At 38.1% G+C, this 19,438-nt stretch overlaps 1 protein-coding gene across 1 annotated transcript in view; it reads left to right on the top strand.

Annotated features, from left to right (window-relative positions):
* Positions 1–19,438, top strand: part of MEGF10 (multiple EGF like domains 10) — an 81,717-nt gene that overhangs the window by 20,316 nt on the left and 41,963 nt on the right. Inside the window, exons 3-7 of the mRNA XM_066340066.1 lie at positions 1,375–1,476; positions 2,171–2,271; positions 7,333–7,425; positions 18,198–18,444; positions 18,965–19,085. Coding sequence (XP_066196163.1) covers positions 1,375–1,476; positions 2,171–2,271; positions 7,333–7,425; positions 18,198–18,444; positions 18,965–19,085 — 664 coding nt within the window. The remainder of the gene's footprint in view (positions 1–1,374; positions 1,477–2,170; positions 2,272–7,332; positions 7,426–18,197; positions 18,445–18,964; positions 19,086–19,438) is intronic.

Below are 19,438 nucleotides of genomic sequence, written 5' to 3'. Positions count from 1 at the left end.
CACGCTGCTGCCCAAAGCAGGTGATGAAGGGACAGAAGTATGAAAGGGCAAAGCCCCAGACGGCAGCTCTTAACTGCCACTGGCACTGTTGTATGCTTTAAATAAAAAATAAACCTCCTCAGTACTAAAATGGTCATTGCAAATGAGCTGCAAGGAAGGGTAGAGCATGCCCTGCCTCAGGGAAAGAGTGCAGAGCCTCAGGCAAGCGCCAGCAGCGCACTGATATTTTGTTGGGCTGGAACAGCTGAGTGGATTAGGGCTGCTTGTGTTCATGCAGGAAAACAGGGAGTGGGCATTTAGGGGTGAATGACTCTGGATGTGCTTCCCCTTGGTGTAAATGGTGACAGCAGGATAAGGAGACTGGCTATCACTCTGCAGTGGGTGCTCAGGGGTCAGAGAGGGTGTGAGTGAAAGTGAGGGAGAGCTGGGCAGGCTGTTTAGTGTTTTGGCTGGTCCTGGGAATGAGTCCTGCTGCAGGAGCTTGCCACACATTCCTGTATTTTCAAGCTCCCTTGTGCAGTCCAGGACTGGCTGCCAGCACAAACAGCCTCTTGAAGAGTTTTCTAGGATGATTCAGTATTTTCCGCTTTTGTGACAGGGCTCTGCTCTTCTTGCCCTGCTGACAGCTTTGGAGGCTCTCAGCATGGATTTGTTTTTAGGACACTGCATAATTGTGTAATTTGGCAAATAATAATACTAGGATTTCATATAGTATTTCTGGTGGTGGGGTGTGATGTGGGTGATTCTCTGTTAAAAATTATCCAGTGAGCAAGAGAAAGTATGGTCTTCAGTATTTATTAATTTCTGATTGCTGAATAGTCTGTTTGATGGTATGTGTGTATTGTAATTTTTCAATAATTACTACTCAGGTGTATTTCTGTGTTGACATTCACGAAGTATCTAAGTGTACTGGATGTCTTCCTACAGGCCCAGATACAGTTTTTACAAGAAATTCCTCAGAAAGTCCTATTTTGAGTGATAACAGGAGAAACCTAATTTTCTGGCTCCTTAACTAGTTGTTCAGTTATCCAGTTGCATTAATGAAAGTTTCCACAGGAGAATACATAATACACACTACTTGCATTTGTTTCCTATTTAAGATACAGGTGTACTGATCTAAAAAAAATTTAGGCTAGCATTATTTTCTTTATATGTTGAGTAGTGGAATTTCATCAAATGTGTTACACAGTAGAAACATGATGACTCTGCATGCTTGTTTTTCTTTGCAAGCTTTCTGTCTCATTTTTTTGACACGACTATTTTGTTACATTTATTCCATTCTGTAACAGGATTCTGTAAAAGACCTAATTAAAAGAGACTGTACTAAAAGGACTTGTTTGATGATCTTCCTTTTTTCTCTCTGTCTCTCTCCAGTTACTCAGTTACAGTGCAGGAGTCATATCCACATCCTTTTGATCAGATTTATTACACCAGTTGTACTGACATCCTAAACTGGTTCAAGTGCACACGACACAGGTGATGTATAAATCCTAATATTGACAATTTGCTGATATTGTTAAGATTCTTGATTCAGGATCAAGCATCGTATGTAGGAATTTTTAGCTGTAGTGTCCAGCCTGTCTAACTGCTGTTACCTGTGTCAACTGAAAAATGCCTGTCCAAGCGAAGTCATGTACATTTTATTAGCAGGTTGGGGTATACCATCCCATGGAGTGCTAACAGAAAACAAACAGCTTGGGAAAAACAAAATTCTCCAGACCCTGCAAGGTGCATTTGTTCAGAAATATCATGGGGACCCCTTGCTGCTTGCAGTGTTATGTTCTGAGGGAAGTAAGCGCATGCTTCTTGAAAGAAAAGTAAAAATATTTGTTAAAGGAAACTTCCTGTGCAAACAGAAGGCAAGCAAAGGTTGAATGATTGAAAACTGGTGACATCTGTAAAGAGCATTTTCCTCAGAGGAATATACCCATAAATGAACCATCACAAGTGAAAAATTCCCAATTCTTTTCCTGCTTTCTGACTATCCATGAACCTAAGGCATGTCACGTAACCCCTTGGACTCTTGAATTTGGCAACAGATAAATCAAAACCACTTGGTGCATTTTTTCTTCTTTTCTTAGGACACCTGAATATTTTTAAAATGTGTAAGAATATATCCTGTCTTGTTTCTGAACCAAGGTATGCGAAAAACACTAATTTCTTTCTTTAGGATCAGTTACCGTACCGCCTACAGACATGGTGAGAAAACGATGTACAGGCGCAAATCCCAGTGCTGCCCTGGATTCTATGAAAGCAGGGAAATGTGTGTCCGTAAGTTCAGCTTTGTTTTGGCTTTGAAATTCCACACATCCATCACTCTGCTGGTGTGACCTCCCTCTGATGGGTGGCTTGTGAAGGCTGAGTTGCAGGAACTCAGTTACTCATCAGTGATGCATGTGCAGCTCTCATTGAAGTCAGCTGGGGTTGTGCAGATGCAAATGACAGAATGATTGGATTTCAGATGTCCCAAGTGGTCAGCCAGCCTTGATGTGGTTTTAACTAATGATCGTGTGGAAAATGCACAGTGCAAGCATCAGTGTGTTTTCCAACACAGTAAATAAACACAAGGTTTAAAACCATGAGGGAGGTATTTTCTCCTTGCAACAGACCCCAGCAGACTCCTGCTGAACCTGTCTTTGAGATACAGAGGTCTGTAACAACTGTTTGGAGGTCCCAGCATCTGTTTTTGGGTGGCACACAGCCCTATCTCCTCATCTAACCCAAAACTGGGAAAATTTGTGTCTGGGGAGTCTGGCAGCTACCTTGGCTCAGTTTTTCTCTCTTTAGTGTGACCCTGTACAGACCCAAGGAGGTCTTAAAATGGTATTTGTTAAGAACATGTTTTCATCCTCAAATTTGAAAGGAAAAAAAAAAAAAAAAAGCTTTGATTCAAAACATTTGCTGCATGTGCAAAAACAAGGTCAATATTTAAAAAATCCCTAATATATCTGATATCAGATTGGCAATGATTTTAGCCTTTTGTTTGTAATATACATATATTAGACTTACAAGAACCGATTTCTGACTACATTTGGTTTTTATACAGTGTGTATGAATAAGGGTATTTAATTTTTTTATTCGGTAGAATACTTTTTAAAGTGTGTTACACATCATGTGATAACAAGTGTGATGATGATTCTGTTATGTGACTGCAGCTTTTACCTAGCTATAGCATATGTAGTAAATTCATTGTATTAACACAATCATATTCAGCACCTGAAAAATTCAAACGCCATTGGACATACTAATTTTTCCTGTTGTTACATAAAAATGTGCCTGATAATGATACTCAGGACATGTGTGCTCTGACTTCTGAAGTAATTGTGGAATGCCTCAGACTTTAAATTATGTGAAAATACACATCCTTCAGTGTAGCTGAGTCTGCATTCATTTGACCTTGGAAGACAATAGAGACCTTCAGTCTTCATGATCTCCAGCTGGAGCGTTTCCATTAGTGCAGTTTTATTTTTCTGTGCAGTGTGGATTATTTTGTTTACCTAGTGGAAGGGCTTAAGATGCCTCTAAAAGGCTAAAATCTTTGTGGTGCTGTTGATATTTTGTTGGTTTTTTTTGTTTCTTTGACTTCTCAATTTAGAAAAGTAAATTAGAAAAGGCTATTGCTAGGTGATTTTGGTATGATTCAGCATTGTGTGAATTGAAACTTCATTGCTTCTTCTCCAAAAATAATAGGAATCTGTGTTTTATTAGTTGTGCCATTTAATTTTGTCTTCAGGTGGGTTGACAAGAAATTGTATTTTAATTTTAAATCCAACATTGTATGGGATCAGTACTTGGACTGTTTTATAAAAGTGTAGATACCTTGTTATTAAGTACTAACTAACTTTCACTAAAAAAGATTGCTTGGTGCTGTCCTATAAACTCCTGTTTATAGAGCATGTAAATAATGTACAAATTACTCACTTCTGTCTTCACTATTGCCAGTACCTCTGTAGAACAGTAGGTTAACTGGACCTCAGGTTGTTTTTTTTTTGCTCTTAAAAATTTCAGGGCATGTAGCAATGTTTAGACCTGATGCACTTTCTGAGGTGATCTAAATGCAGATACAAAGGCAGAACAATAATTCTGTGAATTTCTATAAAGGAGCTGACTCCTGGCCTTAGCAACTCCACCCCAGGCTGAATGATTGACTTAATTTCTTATTTATTTCAAAGAATTTTTTGCCACTTGTCTGCTACTATCTGTGACAATCCCTAGGAAATTTGGCATATGGATGCTAGGCTTAGCTACAGACTAGAAGCTTACTCAGTAAGTGCAATTTTTTTTTCTTTTTTCTTTTTTTTTTTTTCTTTTTTAGCATGTGTCTGGAAAAAAATATGTGGCTTTCTTGTAGATGGACACACAAGCAAAGGTGGAATGATGTTCTGGCAGCTTGAACATTAACTTAACTTAGTTTCTAGCATTGTAGTACATTTCTAAGAACCTTAATGGAGAACTCTGCCTGTTGAATTTCCTCAAAACATGAAATACAAAATGAACCATCTGTCTTAAGGCATAGCTGGGTATCACTCACTTTACGAGGAAATAGCCATCAAGCATGGGAAAAAAGGATCAGACAAGGGGTATGTTCTAGCATACAGTATAGAAGTGAAGAATTTATTTGAGAAAAAACATGTTTATAATGTAGTTTAATAGAGAATTGATTTTTTCCCATGACAAATGCTCGTCCTGATTAATTTGGATGAAGTTGAAGTTAAACCTTGCAGTCATTTACTTTATGTGCATAATTACAGTCAAAGTGTTTCAATTTATGTTAACTGGTTTATGGCTGGCTTTTTGAAGTGAAAAAGCAACAGATCCTAAAATGTATGCATAAAATTTCATCAAAGATAAAAATACATTTTTTCAAGTTTTCTTTTAACATCAGATAATGAAGGCAAGATTGTAGAAAAGATCTTGGAAAAACAATAAGGCACAAAAGAAGAAGACAGATAAGATGTAATAGCAAAGATGCAAGAGTAAACCCAGACTGCTTTTCATACTATAATTGAGCTCTCCCTTGCAAAAAAAAAAAAAAAAAAGAAGACATGGCAGCTGCTGCTGGGGAGGTTTTGGTGCTTCTTGACACTGGTCAGTTGGAAAAAAAAAACCCTTCATGTTAAGTTTTTCACCTGCATCTGCTTTTAAGTATTTTTTTTTTTTTAATGCCATGCCAAACAATTCCATAGAAAACCAAGAGAAAGTAGTTTATCTGTTCCTGGTGTCATTCATGTCTTGTCAGCTTCTTCTAGGTGCTTTTCATGTTGTACTCACCTTTGTAGCTCTGTGTAGTGAATTTTGGTTCTCTCATCCCCATGTCCACTGCAAATTTTTTTTTTTTACATGTGCTGTCTCTTAGAGAGGTAGAATTCAGTTGCCAAGAAGCAGTTAGCCCAGAAGATGTCTGGAGAATAATTTCTTTTGGTTAGAGAATAGACTTTTATGTATATCCAGAATGTGGATCTGTGTGCTCAGCATGGCATGAGTGGCAGTGCAAGGAAATAGGTCTGGTATCTTGCAACTTTTTATTTTTTTCTATTCTGTTCGAGCTGTCCCACAGAGGAGGTGGTGGAGCGTTGCTTTATTGTATTTAAGGCTCAGTGCTCAGAAATTTGGGCTGAGCATGTTTGCATTCCCTGGGTTATTCATAAAAGCACTCTCACTGCATGTTTACTCTCACTGCAGTGACCTCCTGTTGCCTCATGGTTTGCTGGCAAGGTTTTTTACACATTTGGTTTGTGGAGAGCCTCAGTGCACAAGGCAGCACTAATTAGGAAAGAATCTTCAAAGATACAAATGATTCATGTCAAGTTAGAAGACTAACAGAAAATTGTGGTGTACTATTTAAACTCAGTCTTTCCATAGTGCATAAATATGCAGCAATGCTTTGTGTTAATGCCTTGCTTCATGAAACATTTAAAAATTATTATTGTCTCCCCTGTTGTTTCTAAAGAAGATAATTTCAGTGCATGTCTGAAAAGTTGCTTGTTAGAAATAATAAGCAGTTAATGGCTGGAATCCCGTATAATCAAAAATTTTATTTTATATATATATTAATTTTTCTGTGTTCTTCCTTTTTCTTGGATACACTGAATGTGTGGTGAAGATGACCAATGTGCTTCATGATCTTTAACTAGAGAAAAACTGAGAACATTTGGAAGTATTTTACCTAAACACCTAATTAATCTAGAATATTTTCAATCTATTCAGAACCACAGTGATTTACATGTAGCCGCACTGAACTTCTTTTTAATATCCACTTTGGTTTTTTTCCCCTTGTCTTCATTGGTATAGCAGTCAGATTTCTGCTTTAGTTTCTCTGTTAATGTTGATACAAAGAAAAATCTCATCCTGTGCACATTTTCAAAGTTTTTTGTTCAGAGTAGAAGGAAATTATTAAAGTGTATGTGTTTTGGAAAGCTAGGGGTATTTTGTGATTAATATGATGCCAGCAAATGGTTGCTGCTCAGAGATTCTTCCTCTTAGTTATATTATATTCTGTCAATGATAATGCTGGATATCAAAGCCATTTCAGTTTTTTCTTAGATGTTTCAAACAAAAGGTCTGTTCAAAGTAAGACATAACTTAGAAACATGCTTGCCGATCATTAAAAAAAAGGAAAAAAAAAGAAAAAATAAATTTCAGGAAGCCTTGTTTAGCACTTAAAATAAAGGTTATAGTGATTCATAAGGTTTATATGTAATGCTTTATTTTAATAACTGTCACTGTTTGTTTATCCTTCAGTTGAACTGTGTAGTCATTTGGAAAAGTTGGAAAAGATATTAAAAATCAGTTGGAAAAGACAGTAAAATATTGGTGTGTTGCAAATCATATTTTATCCATGCTGTTGCAAAAGAGCATTTCTTTGGATACCTGCTGAAGTTCCTCTCTTTTTCTTGGCATGAGGGTTTGCTTCAGGGAGTCACAGGATGGTTGAGGTTGGAAGGGACCTGTGGAAGTCATTCCATCCAAGTTTCAGGCAGGGCCAACCAGACTCTCTTGCCCAGGACCATGGTCAGATGGGTTTCCAACGTAGATCATACTTTTACTCTTTTTTCATTAAATTCGGATAATCTCCTCAGAAGTATTTGAGTAATACTAACACATTTTTAGCTGGAGTCTTCAAACTTAGGAGAAATAGAAGAGATTGAAGTGAGAAATATTTTTAAGAGATGCCACCAAACATTAATACACTGGTATTTACTTTGCTTTTAAGAGGTACTTGAGGCACAAAAGAACTGGGTTAGAACTATCGTAAAATACTTTAAAGAATGTTGTTCCTAGTGGTAGGAGTTCTCTAATTTATTTTATTATTATTATTCCTTTCTCTGACAGCTCACTGTGCTGATAAGTGTGTCCATGGCCGTTGCATTGCTCCCAACATCTGTCAGTGTGAGCCTGGCTGGGGAGGACCCAACTGCTCTAGTGGTGAGTTCTCACCTGCTTCTGCCTGTCTTGTACTCATTCCATGGTGTGTCCTCTCTTTTGGACAGATAATCATCAGTTCTGTACTTGGGCTTCTGCTCTCTGATCAGGGCTTTTTTCTGAGTTACCAGGTTACTCTGTGTAACCTGATTTTTCTTCATTTACTTGCAAACAGTGTTCCTAATAAGCAGCACTAATGAGCTTTTTTTTTTTTTTTTTTTTTTGTTTTTTTATTCTTTTTTTTTTTTTTCTTCTTTTTTCTTTTTTTTCTTTTTCCCCCCCTCAGGAACATACCAATAGCACAGTATCTGGAGAAAAGACATAATTTTATTTTACATATAAGAAAATCTTCAAGTATTTATTTTACTAATGTGCAAAGTTTGATGGTGCCAGGTCACGTTTAAAAGCTATGAGGAAAACCTTCCTAACAATTCTGTCCTCCTTTTTCACTCTGACTCAGCCATTTTTCCCTTGAATCTTCTCTGTCTGGACTTTGAATGTTTTTCCATTGAACTCTGTTCAAATTTCTTGCACTTTCTTCTCCTTTCCTTTTGCCATAAGAGCATGTGCAGGAGATGAGGGGAGCAGAATTGTGCGTAACACAAATCATTATCTTTTCTTCCCTTTGGCTGAAATAGTTTCTCAAAGTAATTTTTTAATTCATTATAATTTTTTATTTATTCCTTGTGGTCCCCTTTTTAAGGTATTTAAAAATATTTTTGAGGCTAACATAAACCCACATATTTTGTTACAATCATGTTCAAGATGGGTCTGTGCTAGTGACTGTCCAGTTGAAAGGAATGTATTTTAGTCAGCCATAAAAACAACTGTATGTAAAAGTTAAATTCCACAGACCTTATAAATTTCTAACAAACAAATTGCAAAAATATTACACTGATAGTTTACTTAGTACATTATTCCTATAAAATTAAAAACTCTCATTTATTTTTCTTTTGCAAAAAAGGGAAATGTTCTTTTCTTGAATTTTCAAACATGTTGCTATCATAACTCGGTTCATTTGGAACTGATCTGTTGTTCCAGCAGTGTATTTGTTGGCATGAGGAAGAATTTAACCATTTAAAAATTAATAACTACATTTATTGTGTTGATTTTGTGTATGCTTGAAATTCATATATAGCTCTAAAGAAACACCCAAGTATTGCATAAGGCGTAAAACTGAAAGAGACATTATTCTTTCACAGCAGAGTGTTGCGGTAAGGTCTTAATCTAATGTACTGAATTGTCAAAATAAATTGTCAAAACGTTATCTTTCTTTCTGAAAACCTTATGTATTGAGCTCTTCTGTAACTAATCAAACATGCAGAAGAAATGTGAATCATTAGACAGCACAGATTGAAAAAATACTGTTATTTTTTTGAGATTTTCAAATCTGAAAGTGTGCTTTAGATGAGACCAGAACCTCCAAATCTGCCTTTGGAAATAACCCTTACTCTCACAGGACTTCTGGTGTCCATTTCTCTTACCTGTCTGGTATAATTTACTCTGAGTACATGTGCAGTTCTTTTCATCTGCTTCTTCCTCAGCTGATTTCCTTTTGTTTACCTTTTAACAGTGATGTCTGGAGAGGCTGGTTATCCTCTAAGGGCTCTTGTGTGATGTTAGGGCTATGTGGAGCTGCCAGAATTTGTTTGGGATCACTGGTGTAGCTCTTGGAGAAGGGAGGGTAGGCTTAGAAAGGGGATATTCCTGTGTAAATGCTACAGGAGCATTTGTTATGGGATTTATCCCCTTCTATATGGACAAACACAAGAAAGTTTCTGATTTCACTTGATTGGCCTTCTGAGCTTGAGAGCTGACGTAGGCTGTTATCTTGTTCATGATTGCCTTGTTTGAAGAGCTACAACACAAGTCAAACTGATTTGAAAAACAGTGGATAGCATTGGAAATAATACTAAGTGAGAGGGGTTTGGCTTTCTGAGCTTTATTGTTGCATGCCCTACACAAAAGATTTTGATACTCTGCCTTTAGTTGTGTTTTCTGCGTGATCCCCAATTGGTTTTAGTTTCAGTCACAGAAAAGTACAATGATACAAAATAACGATCTGTGCTTTTTTATTACTATTTTATTATAGCAAGTTATTTTTCAGTAGGAATATATGCATATTTCTCTACTGTAATAATGTCTATCAAATAAACACTTTTATTACCTAACTGAATGTAGGAACCATATTTGAAAGACAAGCCATTGTTTTTGTGAGGCAAAGGTTCAGGGATTTTATGGCTGATGGTGATCAGTTAAAATGCCCTAACTGAACAGGAGATGTCCTCAAAGGGTGAGGTATTAGGCCAACTTCCAGATGTAGTCATCTGTTCATTTTAATGGACCCACGCATATCAGAATGAAGTGTTCTACCTACCAAACATTTTGTAAAATTGCAGAACTGAACATTTTCTTCCAAATTGCTGTTGTATCTCTATTGGAATTGTTTATTCTCTTTACAAAGAAATTTTATCTGCAAATACCTGAGAACAGATTTAGTCCTGTTGCAGCATCTGTCCATCTGCCTACCCTCAGACTGATTTTTATCTGTTGTTTCCCAGGAGGGAATAAATTTTTTTGGTGACTCCCATTTTCTTTTGTGGCAGACATTACCTCCTTATTGCAATTACACTTTGCCAATTCCTGAATTGTTTAGGTCAGTGGCTGCTCTTAGTTTAGGGAGAGGAGGCCTAAGGTTTGACCAGATGGCTGAGCCTGTCTTTTTTCAGTACTCAATTCTAACCCAGACCATAACTCTGCTCCCCACCACATCCTCTGCCTTTCTGAAAAAATTACATCCCAGATGAGCAGAAAACAGGATTGGACCTGTTCTTCAGCAAGAAAAACCTGAGTGGTGGCCTAGGAGTTTTGTTAATTAAATAATGTTTCCTTGGGGAATGTTTCCTTCACAAGGTGTAATTTTTCTTCAGGTATTTTTATTTTAAAGCAATAGTGTATATTAGGCAGTACTGCTTGCAATGGAAGTCAGTATGAGGTGGATCAAGAAGGTGCTGATAATGTAGATATATCTGAGAGGAAACACCACTTAGATCAAGAGATCACTCCTTTGCAGAACACTTGCGTTCTAGTGAGAGAGATGACAGTCATGTGAAACAATTTATTGTAATAAAAATTTATTGACTGAACACAATAGTCAGGACAAGGGAGTGGACAGAAGATGTATTAAGTGAGTGAAGTGAGTGAATCAGCACAATCCATAAGCTGTCAGCTACCCTTTGAAGAAATACTTGTGAATTCCAGGAATATAAATTGGACGGTTCTGAGCTGGGGGCAAGTGCAGTATTAAGAAAAGTGTAACCCTCACAGCTGTGGGTGTTCTGTAAAGTTAGCAAATTCCATGAAAATATCGCTGTTTTCTTCATGGGATTTGGCAGATGCAGGCCATGGCAGAAACTGGATCCCTTGAAATTAAAGTGTGTGAGACACTCACATGAGCCACAAGCAGTGCCAGTTTCCCAATGCAGCCCTTGATTTCCTTTAACCCTGCAGAGGTGGATCTCACTCGACCTCAAGTGAGATAGCCTCTGTGGTACCTGCCTGGAGCCACCTTGCACACTTTAATGGCACAGAGTCCCCCCATATTGGCTTTTTTTTTTTTTTTTTTTTGGCCAGGGCATTGCTTTCCTTTTTTCTTTTTTTGACTAATGCAGTTTGCAAGATTATCTTAGGGAGTTAGCTCATCCCTGAGTTTTCCAGGCCATTCAGCAGGCTGCAGAAATAAGTTCTGGTTTTAACTGCATCCTTGCATTAGGACACTTGGTTCCCAGAACTGAGGAGCTGGTAAACACACAGGCAAAACTGCAGTGTCCTGGCAGACAGCTATTTTACTTTTATGAAAAATTTAGAGAAATAGCTTATTCAAGTTGTGCAGAACTGCCCCCAGTCCACCTCCTAAACAGAAGTGCCAGCACGTCATAAATAATCTTAAATTTAACCTGTTCATACGTGTGGTGTCCCTATGTTCGCTACCCATAATTCTTCTGTAATTATTGCTGCTGAATAAGAGGCTGCATATCTTTGAGTTGAAAAACTAACCCACCAGCAAGTCAGATGAGGTGCGAATAGGAAAAACGGTTATGAATGAAGTTGCCATGACCTTCATTTTTAGAAGTCACTACAGTGTGACTGTGGTAGGTGGCATCAAAATTTCCAGAACTACATAGCACCTCTGCTTGTCTAGAGGTTCAGTACAACTATGCGTTTGAAGTAATAATATTCTTATATTTAGTATATTTTTGGTGCAATGAACCATTTTGTTTTGGAAGTCCTAGGAAAATTAATAGATTTTATGGCCATGCTTCAGAATTTTGCTTAATTATAGTATCAGTGTTTAAGTAAAAGTAGAAAAAAAATTGCCTTCTACAAAACAAAGTTATTAAATTTATGTATGCTGAGCTTTACTTAAAGGCATTCCAGTAAATGCTGATAGTTTTATTGCTTTGTAAATATTTTCTGGACCAGAGAAACTTCTTGTTTCTGCTTTTCACCATTTTGGAAACCCAGTAATTTGTGCTGTTTTCCTAAGCTGATTTTTTGACTAAGGTCTGTGGGTTTGGTTTTTTCCCTAGTAACAGTGCATAAGTATTTTTAGTGCTGATTTCATTTCAATCTGCCTTATATATTGGCAGGCTTATATATTATCAGTGGCTCACTTAGTAGGTTTTTAAGGATGCGAAGAATACCGTTTGTGACTAATTAGAGAAAACAACTAAGATGACCTTCAAGCCATTAAAAAAAAAAAAAAAAAAAAAAAAAAGGAAAAAGCTAAGTTATGGTTCTACAACGACATCTGTGCAAAATCAGGGTCACAGACAGGATGTAGTACAAGCAGGTTCTTAAAACTTTTCATATAATTATAATTCTTTTTAAGAGGTTTTATCTCAGTAACATGATAAAATGAACACCAACAACCATCTCTGTGTGTTTTCTTTATCAATTATCCATCCTTGTGTTCTGCTATCAAAAGCACTTTAAAGAGTCTTGGAAATTTATGGCGTGTGAAAGGCATATAGTTCCAGTCTTCCATAAGATCTGAAAAACACATTTTCATTGTTCCTCCACTTCACGCATCAAAAGGCTTTTATAAAGTAAACAAGAAAAACCCCTGAATTAAGTTTAAGCTTAGCATTTTGAATAAAAATCCTTTCTTATGCACAAACAAAAAGTAACAATGAAAAATATGCCACAGGGTAAAAACCCTACAGTATAACAAAAGCAATCAGATAGAAACAAAAGACTGAAAGAAAATTCCAGATCCAATAGAAATGGGATTTTGAAAAAAAAACATTCCATGCATTTTTGTGTCTGGGATGTAGGTAAAGTAGGTCTTTTAGTAAAAGATACTGGTATTTTATAATTATGATGAGCGATTCTCTGAAGGAAAATTAAGATTTTTTTTTAATATGTGTGTGCCATTTTCATGGCATTTTAAGATGACTAGAACAGAGCAAAATAAAAAGAAAGTTACATGGAAAATAAACCATGGTTTTATGAAATAATACTTTGAAGGGATACTACAGGATGTTTTGACTCTAGTTTTCAGAGTCTTTGTTTCTTGGCTTTTTTGACTCATCTCTGAAGTTTCTGTGCCATGTTTCACATTTGCTGTCCAGGCTGACAGACAGGCTGATGTCATTAGGGGCATAATGCATCTTGTCCAATTTAAAACACACTTTTGTATATTTATAGTTTTCAAAATCAGCAGGAACTTACTTTTACTTGGCTTAAATTCCAGTTGGGAGAATTATTATTATCTGTTTCGTATCCTGCAGGAATATTCTAAGGGAAACCTTAGAAAATATTCTAAATGCAATCTGCTATCCAATCATCTGCAGATGGAAATAGCAGAGAGTAGTTTCAAGAACACTCTCTAGACTTTCCAGTAGAGGTAATGTGAGTATAGATGTTAGTGATAACATCAATATTTTTGCTTAGAAAATCAATGAATTTCCCTTCTTTTGAGTCTTGGAAGTCACACCTTGGGGCATGTCCAGGGATTACAGTCTTGTATGTAGTAATAAGACTGTCAGTGGAGTACTCCTTTGGATAAATCAAAGTTTTCTCAATATTGGCCTTTTTTAACTCACACTGTCTGTGATTGGTTATTTGTGATGGAGGGAAAGGAAAGGGAAAGAGAAAGGGAAAGCGAAAGAGAAAGGGAAAGGGAAAGGGAAAGGGAGGAAAGATGTTGAAGGTATGGGCAGCTTCAGTTTGTTTTGCATGCTGAAGCAAGGGAAATCACCATTCACTTAAGAAAGGCTGTAGTTGCTTGAAACTTTCTGAAGAAACTCTGTTGGGAGTTTTGAAGGAAGAGAGATAAGAATATGTATATTTGCCAGTATTATGTTATTTTAAATTTATACTTCACAATATTGCATTCCAAGGGAGGGAGTACTCACTCCCTGCTGTCTGTGGTAGGGAATTTTGTTTCCAGCAGTTCTAAGAGGCCATAAAAATACATAACCCTAATGAAATAATAAAAATATCTTCTGTTTTCAAACAGTGGTATGTATTTCCAAGAACACACTGCAATTTGTCTTGCATAAAGATGGGTAAGATAGACTAAAATCTCATTTAGTTGCCTTGGTGCTACATAGGGGACACCTGCGAGAAACTGACAGCAAGAACTGTAAATCTTAGTTTTGTTGTAGTTCTTCTCTCCCCACAATGGCACAAAAAAAAGTGATCTTTAAAAACAGCATTGCAATAAGCATTGTCTGGCTTGAGTATGAAGTTATAAGGGAAATTGTGGCATACATAAAAGGTAGTTGCAAGTTAGATTGTCTGAGGACGTTTTTCTTCTGAACTGTTCTTTGGCTTGATCTGATAGCCTTATTTGTGTCTTATTGTAGGCCAGCCTTCAGAGAAGTGCAGTATTTTGGGTGGTGAAGGTGGGTTTATCAGGAATAAACTGGGACTTGTTTGCACTTTTTTTTCTGTTGCCCTTTAATGAAATCAACACTTTTTAAAAGCCAGGAGAAAACCTTACAAGCATGAGACCGTATTTAGTTTGAAGTGTTTTTTTGCTTATAAAGAGCAATAAAGTAGTTGCCAAATTCTACATGTGTTCCAGACTGTTAGAAAAAAATAATTAAAAAAAAAAAATTAGGCTCCCACTACCCCAGTTTGTAAATCACATTTGCATAAAACTACATTTAGCCCAGCACAGTAACAATGTGCATTACCATTCTTTTACAAGGAAATCATATGCTATACAGGAGAACTTTACGTCTTCAAAGAAGCTATAAAAGGCCCTAAATTGGTAGCAGTTTGCATCACAGGTTTCAGTGTCTTCTCAAAGGTGGTTTTAATGCCACTGGATACTTAAGCTTCTGCCTGTTTCTTGAGTCACATGGCCCTCAGTGTCAGCAAGAATTTTTATCATGGTAGACCTGCATATGCTTAGAGATTCGTACCATAGTGCTCATGTTAAAGGGAATTTATGCAATGTAGTGCTCTTATTCCAAAGGTGAATTCCTGCTTTTGCTCAACAAAGCAGAGAGCAAAGGTCTTCTTTCTGTGTCTGGGGCATTGTGTGATGTTCACAGTGCATACTGTGGTGACAAAAAAGATATTTACAGATTAATAATAAAAGGAAAAGATTACAAGATGTGACATTAATACTGCAGTGTTAAACGTGGTGTTTATGTGTATTTTATTTTTTCCCCTACAGCATAAGGTGAAAGCAGAAAGGACCCTGTGAATCTAATACAAAAGCTGACAGGGAGACCAACTAATTCTTCTGTTTAATACATAAAAAAACCTGAGGTTGAATATAATGTGTGAAAGGCAAAGAGGGTCTTTTGTAAAGAAAGTGTCCTGTGTAAGACAGAACAACAATAGGCCAGTTCTGTAGGATCAACACAGGAAGTTAATGCTGGTTTACTGGCTGGGTTTTGCATTTCCGAGTGGTTCAGATTTTTCAGGAGTGATTTGGGTTGGTTTCAGCACAAGGCACCATCCTTGTGCTGAAATAATTTTGAACATTCTCTTGTCTTTATGCATTGCTCCCCTTTTCCCTTGTGCTGAGAGAGATGGTATCACAGCTCTGAAAATCAGTGTATGAGGATTTTGCAGATGCCTGCTTGTGATGTGTGCCTTGTGCATGTGTGCCTGTGACCAGAACTCTTCCAATTAAACTCCACCTGACACTCTGTTACATGGCAGTAATCATTAACTCCAAGATTGTCTCATTCCACCAAATTAGCACATGTGTGTGACTTCCAGCCCAGTTTTCTTAGTGTTTGAATCCTAGAAATAGTCTGATGTAATAATTGGTAAAATTAAGCTCCAAAACTAATTAAATTTAATGCACACACATCACAGGAAACATTTGTACCCTTTACCTTCTTTTCTGGTAGTAAACTGAGCATCAATTTCTGACAAATCATTCTCATTTCCTGTGGAGAATATTATTGATGATCATTTGGGTGACATAGAGGTAAAATACATGATTTATCCACCTTTTTCAGTATTATTATTTATTCTCCTTAATCCTGCACATTTCTCCATAGTTCTGTCCATAAGTCGGAGGTGGATGGAAGGCTGGTGACAGACCTTGTGGGAACGGTTGTGGCAAAGCTGCACCGTGCTGGGGCCACCACTAGAATGTAATGAAAGATTGCAAAATCAGTATTTGTTTTTCACTTGGTCATTGCTAAGAGAGAATGGTCCAGAGGCTGGGAATCCTATTGGCAGCTGTTGGATGTGCTCTTACTTTAATGATCACCTGAAAACATAATGAGAGTCATGCCAGTGCATCCTCCCCAGGTGACACTGGGTGCTGGATGATTGGTAAGAGAAGTTTCTGGTCCCTGTGGCTCTCAGACTTGTTACACGTGGTCTTCAGGAAGCTGCAGGAATGTTGCTGGCTGCACCAAATGCCCCATTCCCAGCAGCTGGTAAAAGAACACGGTCTCTCACTTCCCAACCAAGAATAAATCTTCTCTTGCCAGTCCCATCTTTGTAGCAAGGGCATGTTCTGGCTGCCTCCATCCTAGCCTGAGCTCTGCACTGGAACAGTTGTGGTGTGGCCATCAGTCTGAATTCTCCTGTTTATCAGACAGGTCAGGACAGGGCTCTTTTAAAAGTTATTTTTTAATTGTTATTATTAATTGATTTATTAATTGATTTTTCCATGAGGAATGGCAAAAATTGAAATTTTGTCTGAAAGGAAGAAGACTTTCATCTGAATGCAGAATAACGTGCTAATGAAAAAAGAAAAAAAAAATATAGGGGTTTGTGCTCTGTCATGACAGAACATGTCATTTTGACAGCCGTACATGTATTTTTTATATCCCAAAATAACTAGTTTCCTGACTGGTTCAGCAGGAGGAGTATACGTTCTACTCTATGCAAACATGTTTAAAATGCTGAAAGTTATCATTGCAAAAGGCAATTTGAGTGATGCAGTGTGCTGCATCAGGCAGCAGTGCGTTACAAAACTCTAGTAGACCACAACAAAACTTATACATCTTTAGAGAGAGAGGCAAATAATAAGATGGGCAGTTCTCCTTATGGCCCAGCAGCATTGCTGGGTGTTTATAATACATAACACTATTTCTGTTGCTCTGCGTTTTATTGTGTGTAAGTGCTCACAATATCTCCATTTATGGATGCATGTTCTAGTGACCTATCCTGGAAAAAAACCACCAACCTTATGGAGTACATTCTTGAAAAGACCTAATTCCTTTTATTTGTGTAGCTTGGGTGAACAGCTCTTACAGCTGAATAATTCCTACCCTGAGGAGCATTCTTGAATTACTTTGCATTAGTCTAGGAAAGTGTGCCTGTTCTCTGCCTGGCTTTTTTGCCCCAGGAGAAGACTGGGAGAACAATGCTTGTCAGTCTCCAAGAGGAGAGCCTGGGCTTATAGTTGCTGCAGTTAAGGCTTTCTTATTGTGCTGCTGTTATCAACAGTATATAAAAATAAAATCAGATCATTTGACCATATGATTAACACATTCCTGCTGAACTCCAGGTGACCCTAATCTTCTGGCTCTTTACAGAACTCCTGTGTTTTATAGGATAAAATTTCTTCCTCAACATTAAATTCTTCTTTTGATCCTGAAATACCCTCTGAATTGTTTGCTTATAGGGCGTTAATGGGATGCATTGTGGCAGACAAGAAAAGATGGATTTGAATGATCGTAAAGACACATTGGTTAGCCGTATTTGTAACATCCAGATGTAGTTGTTAATTTCCTATTGCCTGGTAAAGTACTTCTTGTGTTTTCTTTTGCCCTGTCAGTATATTGCAAGATTGCAAAGGAAATATTTGCAATTACGTGAACAAGTAGGAATTCTTTGGTGTGTCCAAAATCGTAAGTCTACACTGAGCAAGCTTTGCAACTTCCTTGTTGGATTCAGAGAGTTGCTGGTGGATTTAACCTACATTTTCTTTAAGTTAGCAAGACTTGCCTCTATAAAGGGAAATTCATGGTTAGATGGCAGAGTCATAATGAAAAGTTTTGAGAATGAAGGGATTCGAACATGCCTTTAGTTTTCAGCCTTGTGTTTTATAACGAGGCTGAGAACTAAATGTATGTTGGCTTTTCTTGAGAAGAACCAATTGCATAAATGGCATAATTGAAGTCTGATCTGCTTGCCACGATCCTTAAGGACCAAGGAGGAATAACTGTTTCAATCTCATGACTTCTTTCTTTTTGTTGCACAGCCAACTCACAGCACCACCAATGCTGTAACGGTAAAAATTGCTCTAAAACCACTGCACTTTTCTCTCTCTGCCCATCCAGCATGTGACAGTGACCACTGGGGTCCCCACTGCAGCAGCCGCTGCCAGTGCAAGAATGGGGCCCTGTGCAACCCCATCACTGGGGCCTGCCACTGCTCCGCGGGCTTCAAGGGCTGGCGCTGCGAGGAGCGCTGCGACCCCGGCTCCTACGGCAACGACTGCCACCAGAAGTGCCAGTGCCAGAACAGAGCCACCTGTGACCATGCCACCGGCGAGTGCAAGTGTCCCCCTGGATACACTGGTGCCTTGTAAGCAATGGCTGTGTCGTTTTTGGGGGCAGTGGGATACAAGTTTTGAAGAGTTTAGATAGACTTCCATTCTGAGCAAGCAGGTTTGGGCAAACCTATGTTGCAGGGCATATTCAGCTGTGTGGCCAAGAGAAAAAAAGCTTTGACCCAGATGCGTTAAAACGCACAAAAAAGGAGCAGCAAAGGGTTCTTTCTGGCCATCACAGTCTGGCCACAGGTTTGGGAGATGGCATTGAAACATGGAGTTGTTTGGCCTTGGTCATTCCAGAGCTGTGTCAGCAGCGGTGAATGAGCACTAAACTATATATGAAGAGATGTCTTGGGAATGAGTAGTTCCTAGAATACCACTGTTTCCTTAGATCCATTGTGTGGATACCACACAACATTTGATGTGCATCTCTCTGTGTAACGCTGCTCTGTGCTCTACTCTTTTGGCTGGAAGAGCTGATATTGATAGCACTGGAAACAAATCTGGGGCCTGTGGTAACGGGTGTCTGTGCTGTCCCCACCCTGTGCACAGCTGTGAGGACCTGTGTCCGCCCGGGAAGCATGGCCCACAGTGTGAGGAGAGGTGCCCGTGCCAGAATGGAGGCGTCTGTCACCACATCACCGGGGAGTGCTCCTGCCCGCCAGGATGGATGGTAAAAAAAACGCCCTCTGAAACCCCCACAACCCCTCCAAAACTTCCATATTTGTACATCTCGACAGGAAAAAAAAAACCAAGGAGTAGCAAATGAGGATAGCAAATGCAGTCTGCTTGTAGCAAGGAGTAATGAGAAACATATTTTAGCATAAGGGACTGAAATAAAATTCTTGCAAAACCATCTGTTACTGAAAATGCTCCAGTTTTGCACTGCCTTTTAACTGTATCAGATTCTGAGAAGCAAAAGACATGAGTTGTGCTGTGACAAGGTAATATCCTTTAGATCTTGCCTGGAAGTCATTGATTTCTCTGTGTAAGTTGATATTATTGGGATCTGACACCATTGTGTTT

The sequence above is a fragment of the Sylvia atricapilla genome, chromosome Z (genome assembly GCF_009819655.1).
Source record: "Sylvia atricapilla isolate bSylAtr1 chromosome Z, bSylAtr1.pri, whole genome shotgun sequence".
Lineage (NCBI taxonomy): Eukaryota > Metazoa > Chordata > Aves > Passeriformes > Sylviidae > Sylvia > Sylvia atricapilla.
Note: the sequence above shows the minus strand (reverse complement) of the source record. Positions and strands in the feature narration are given on the sequence as shown.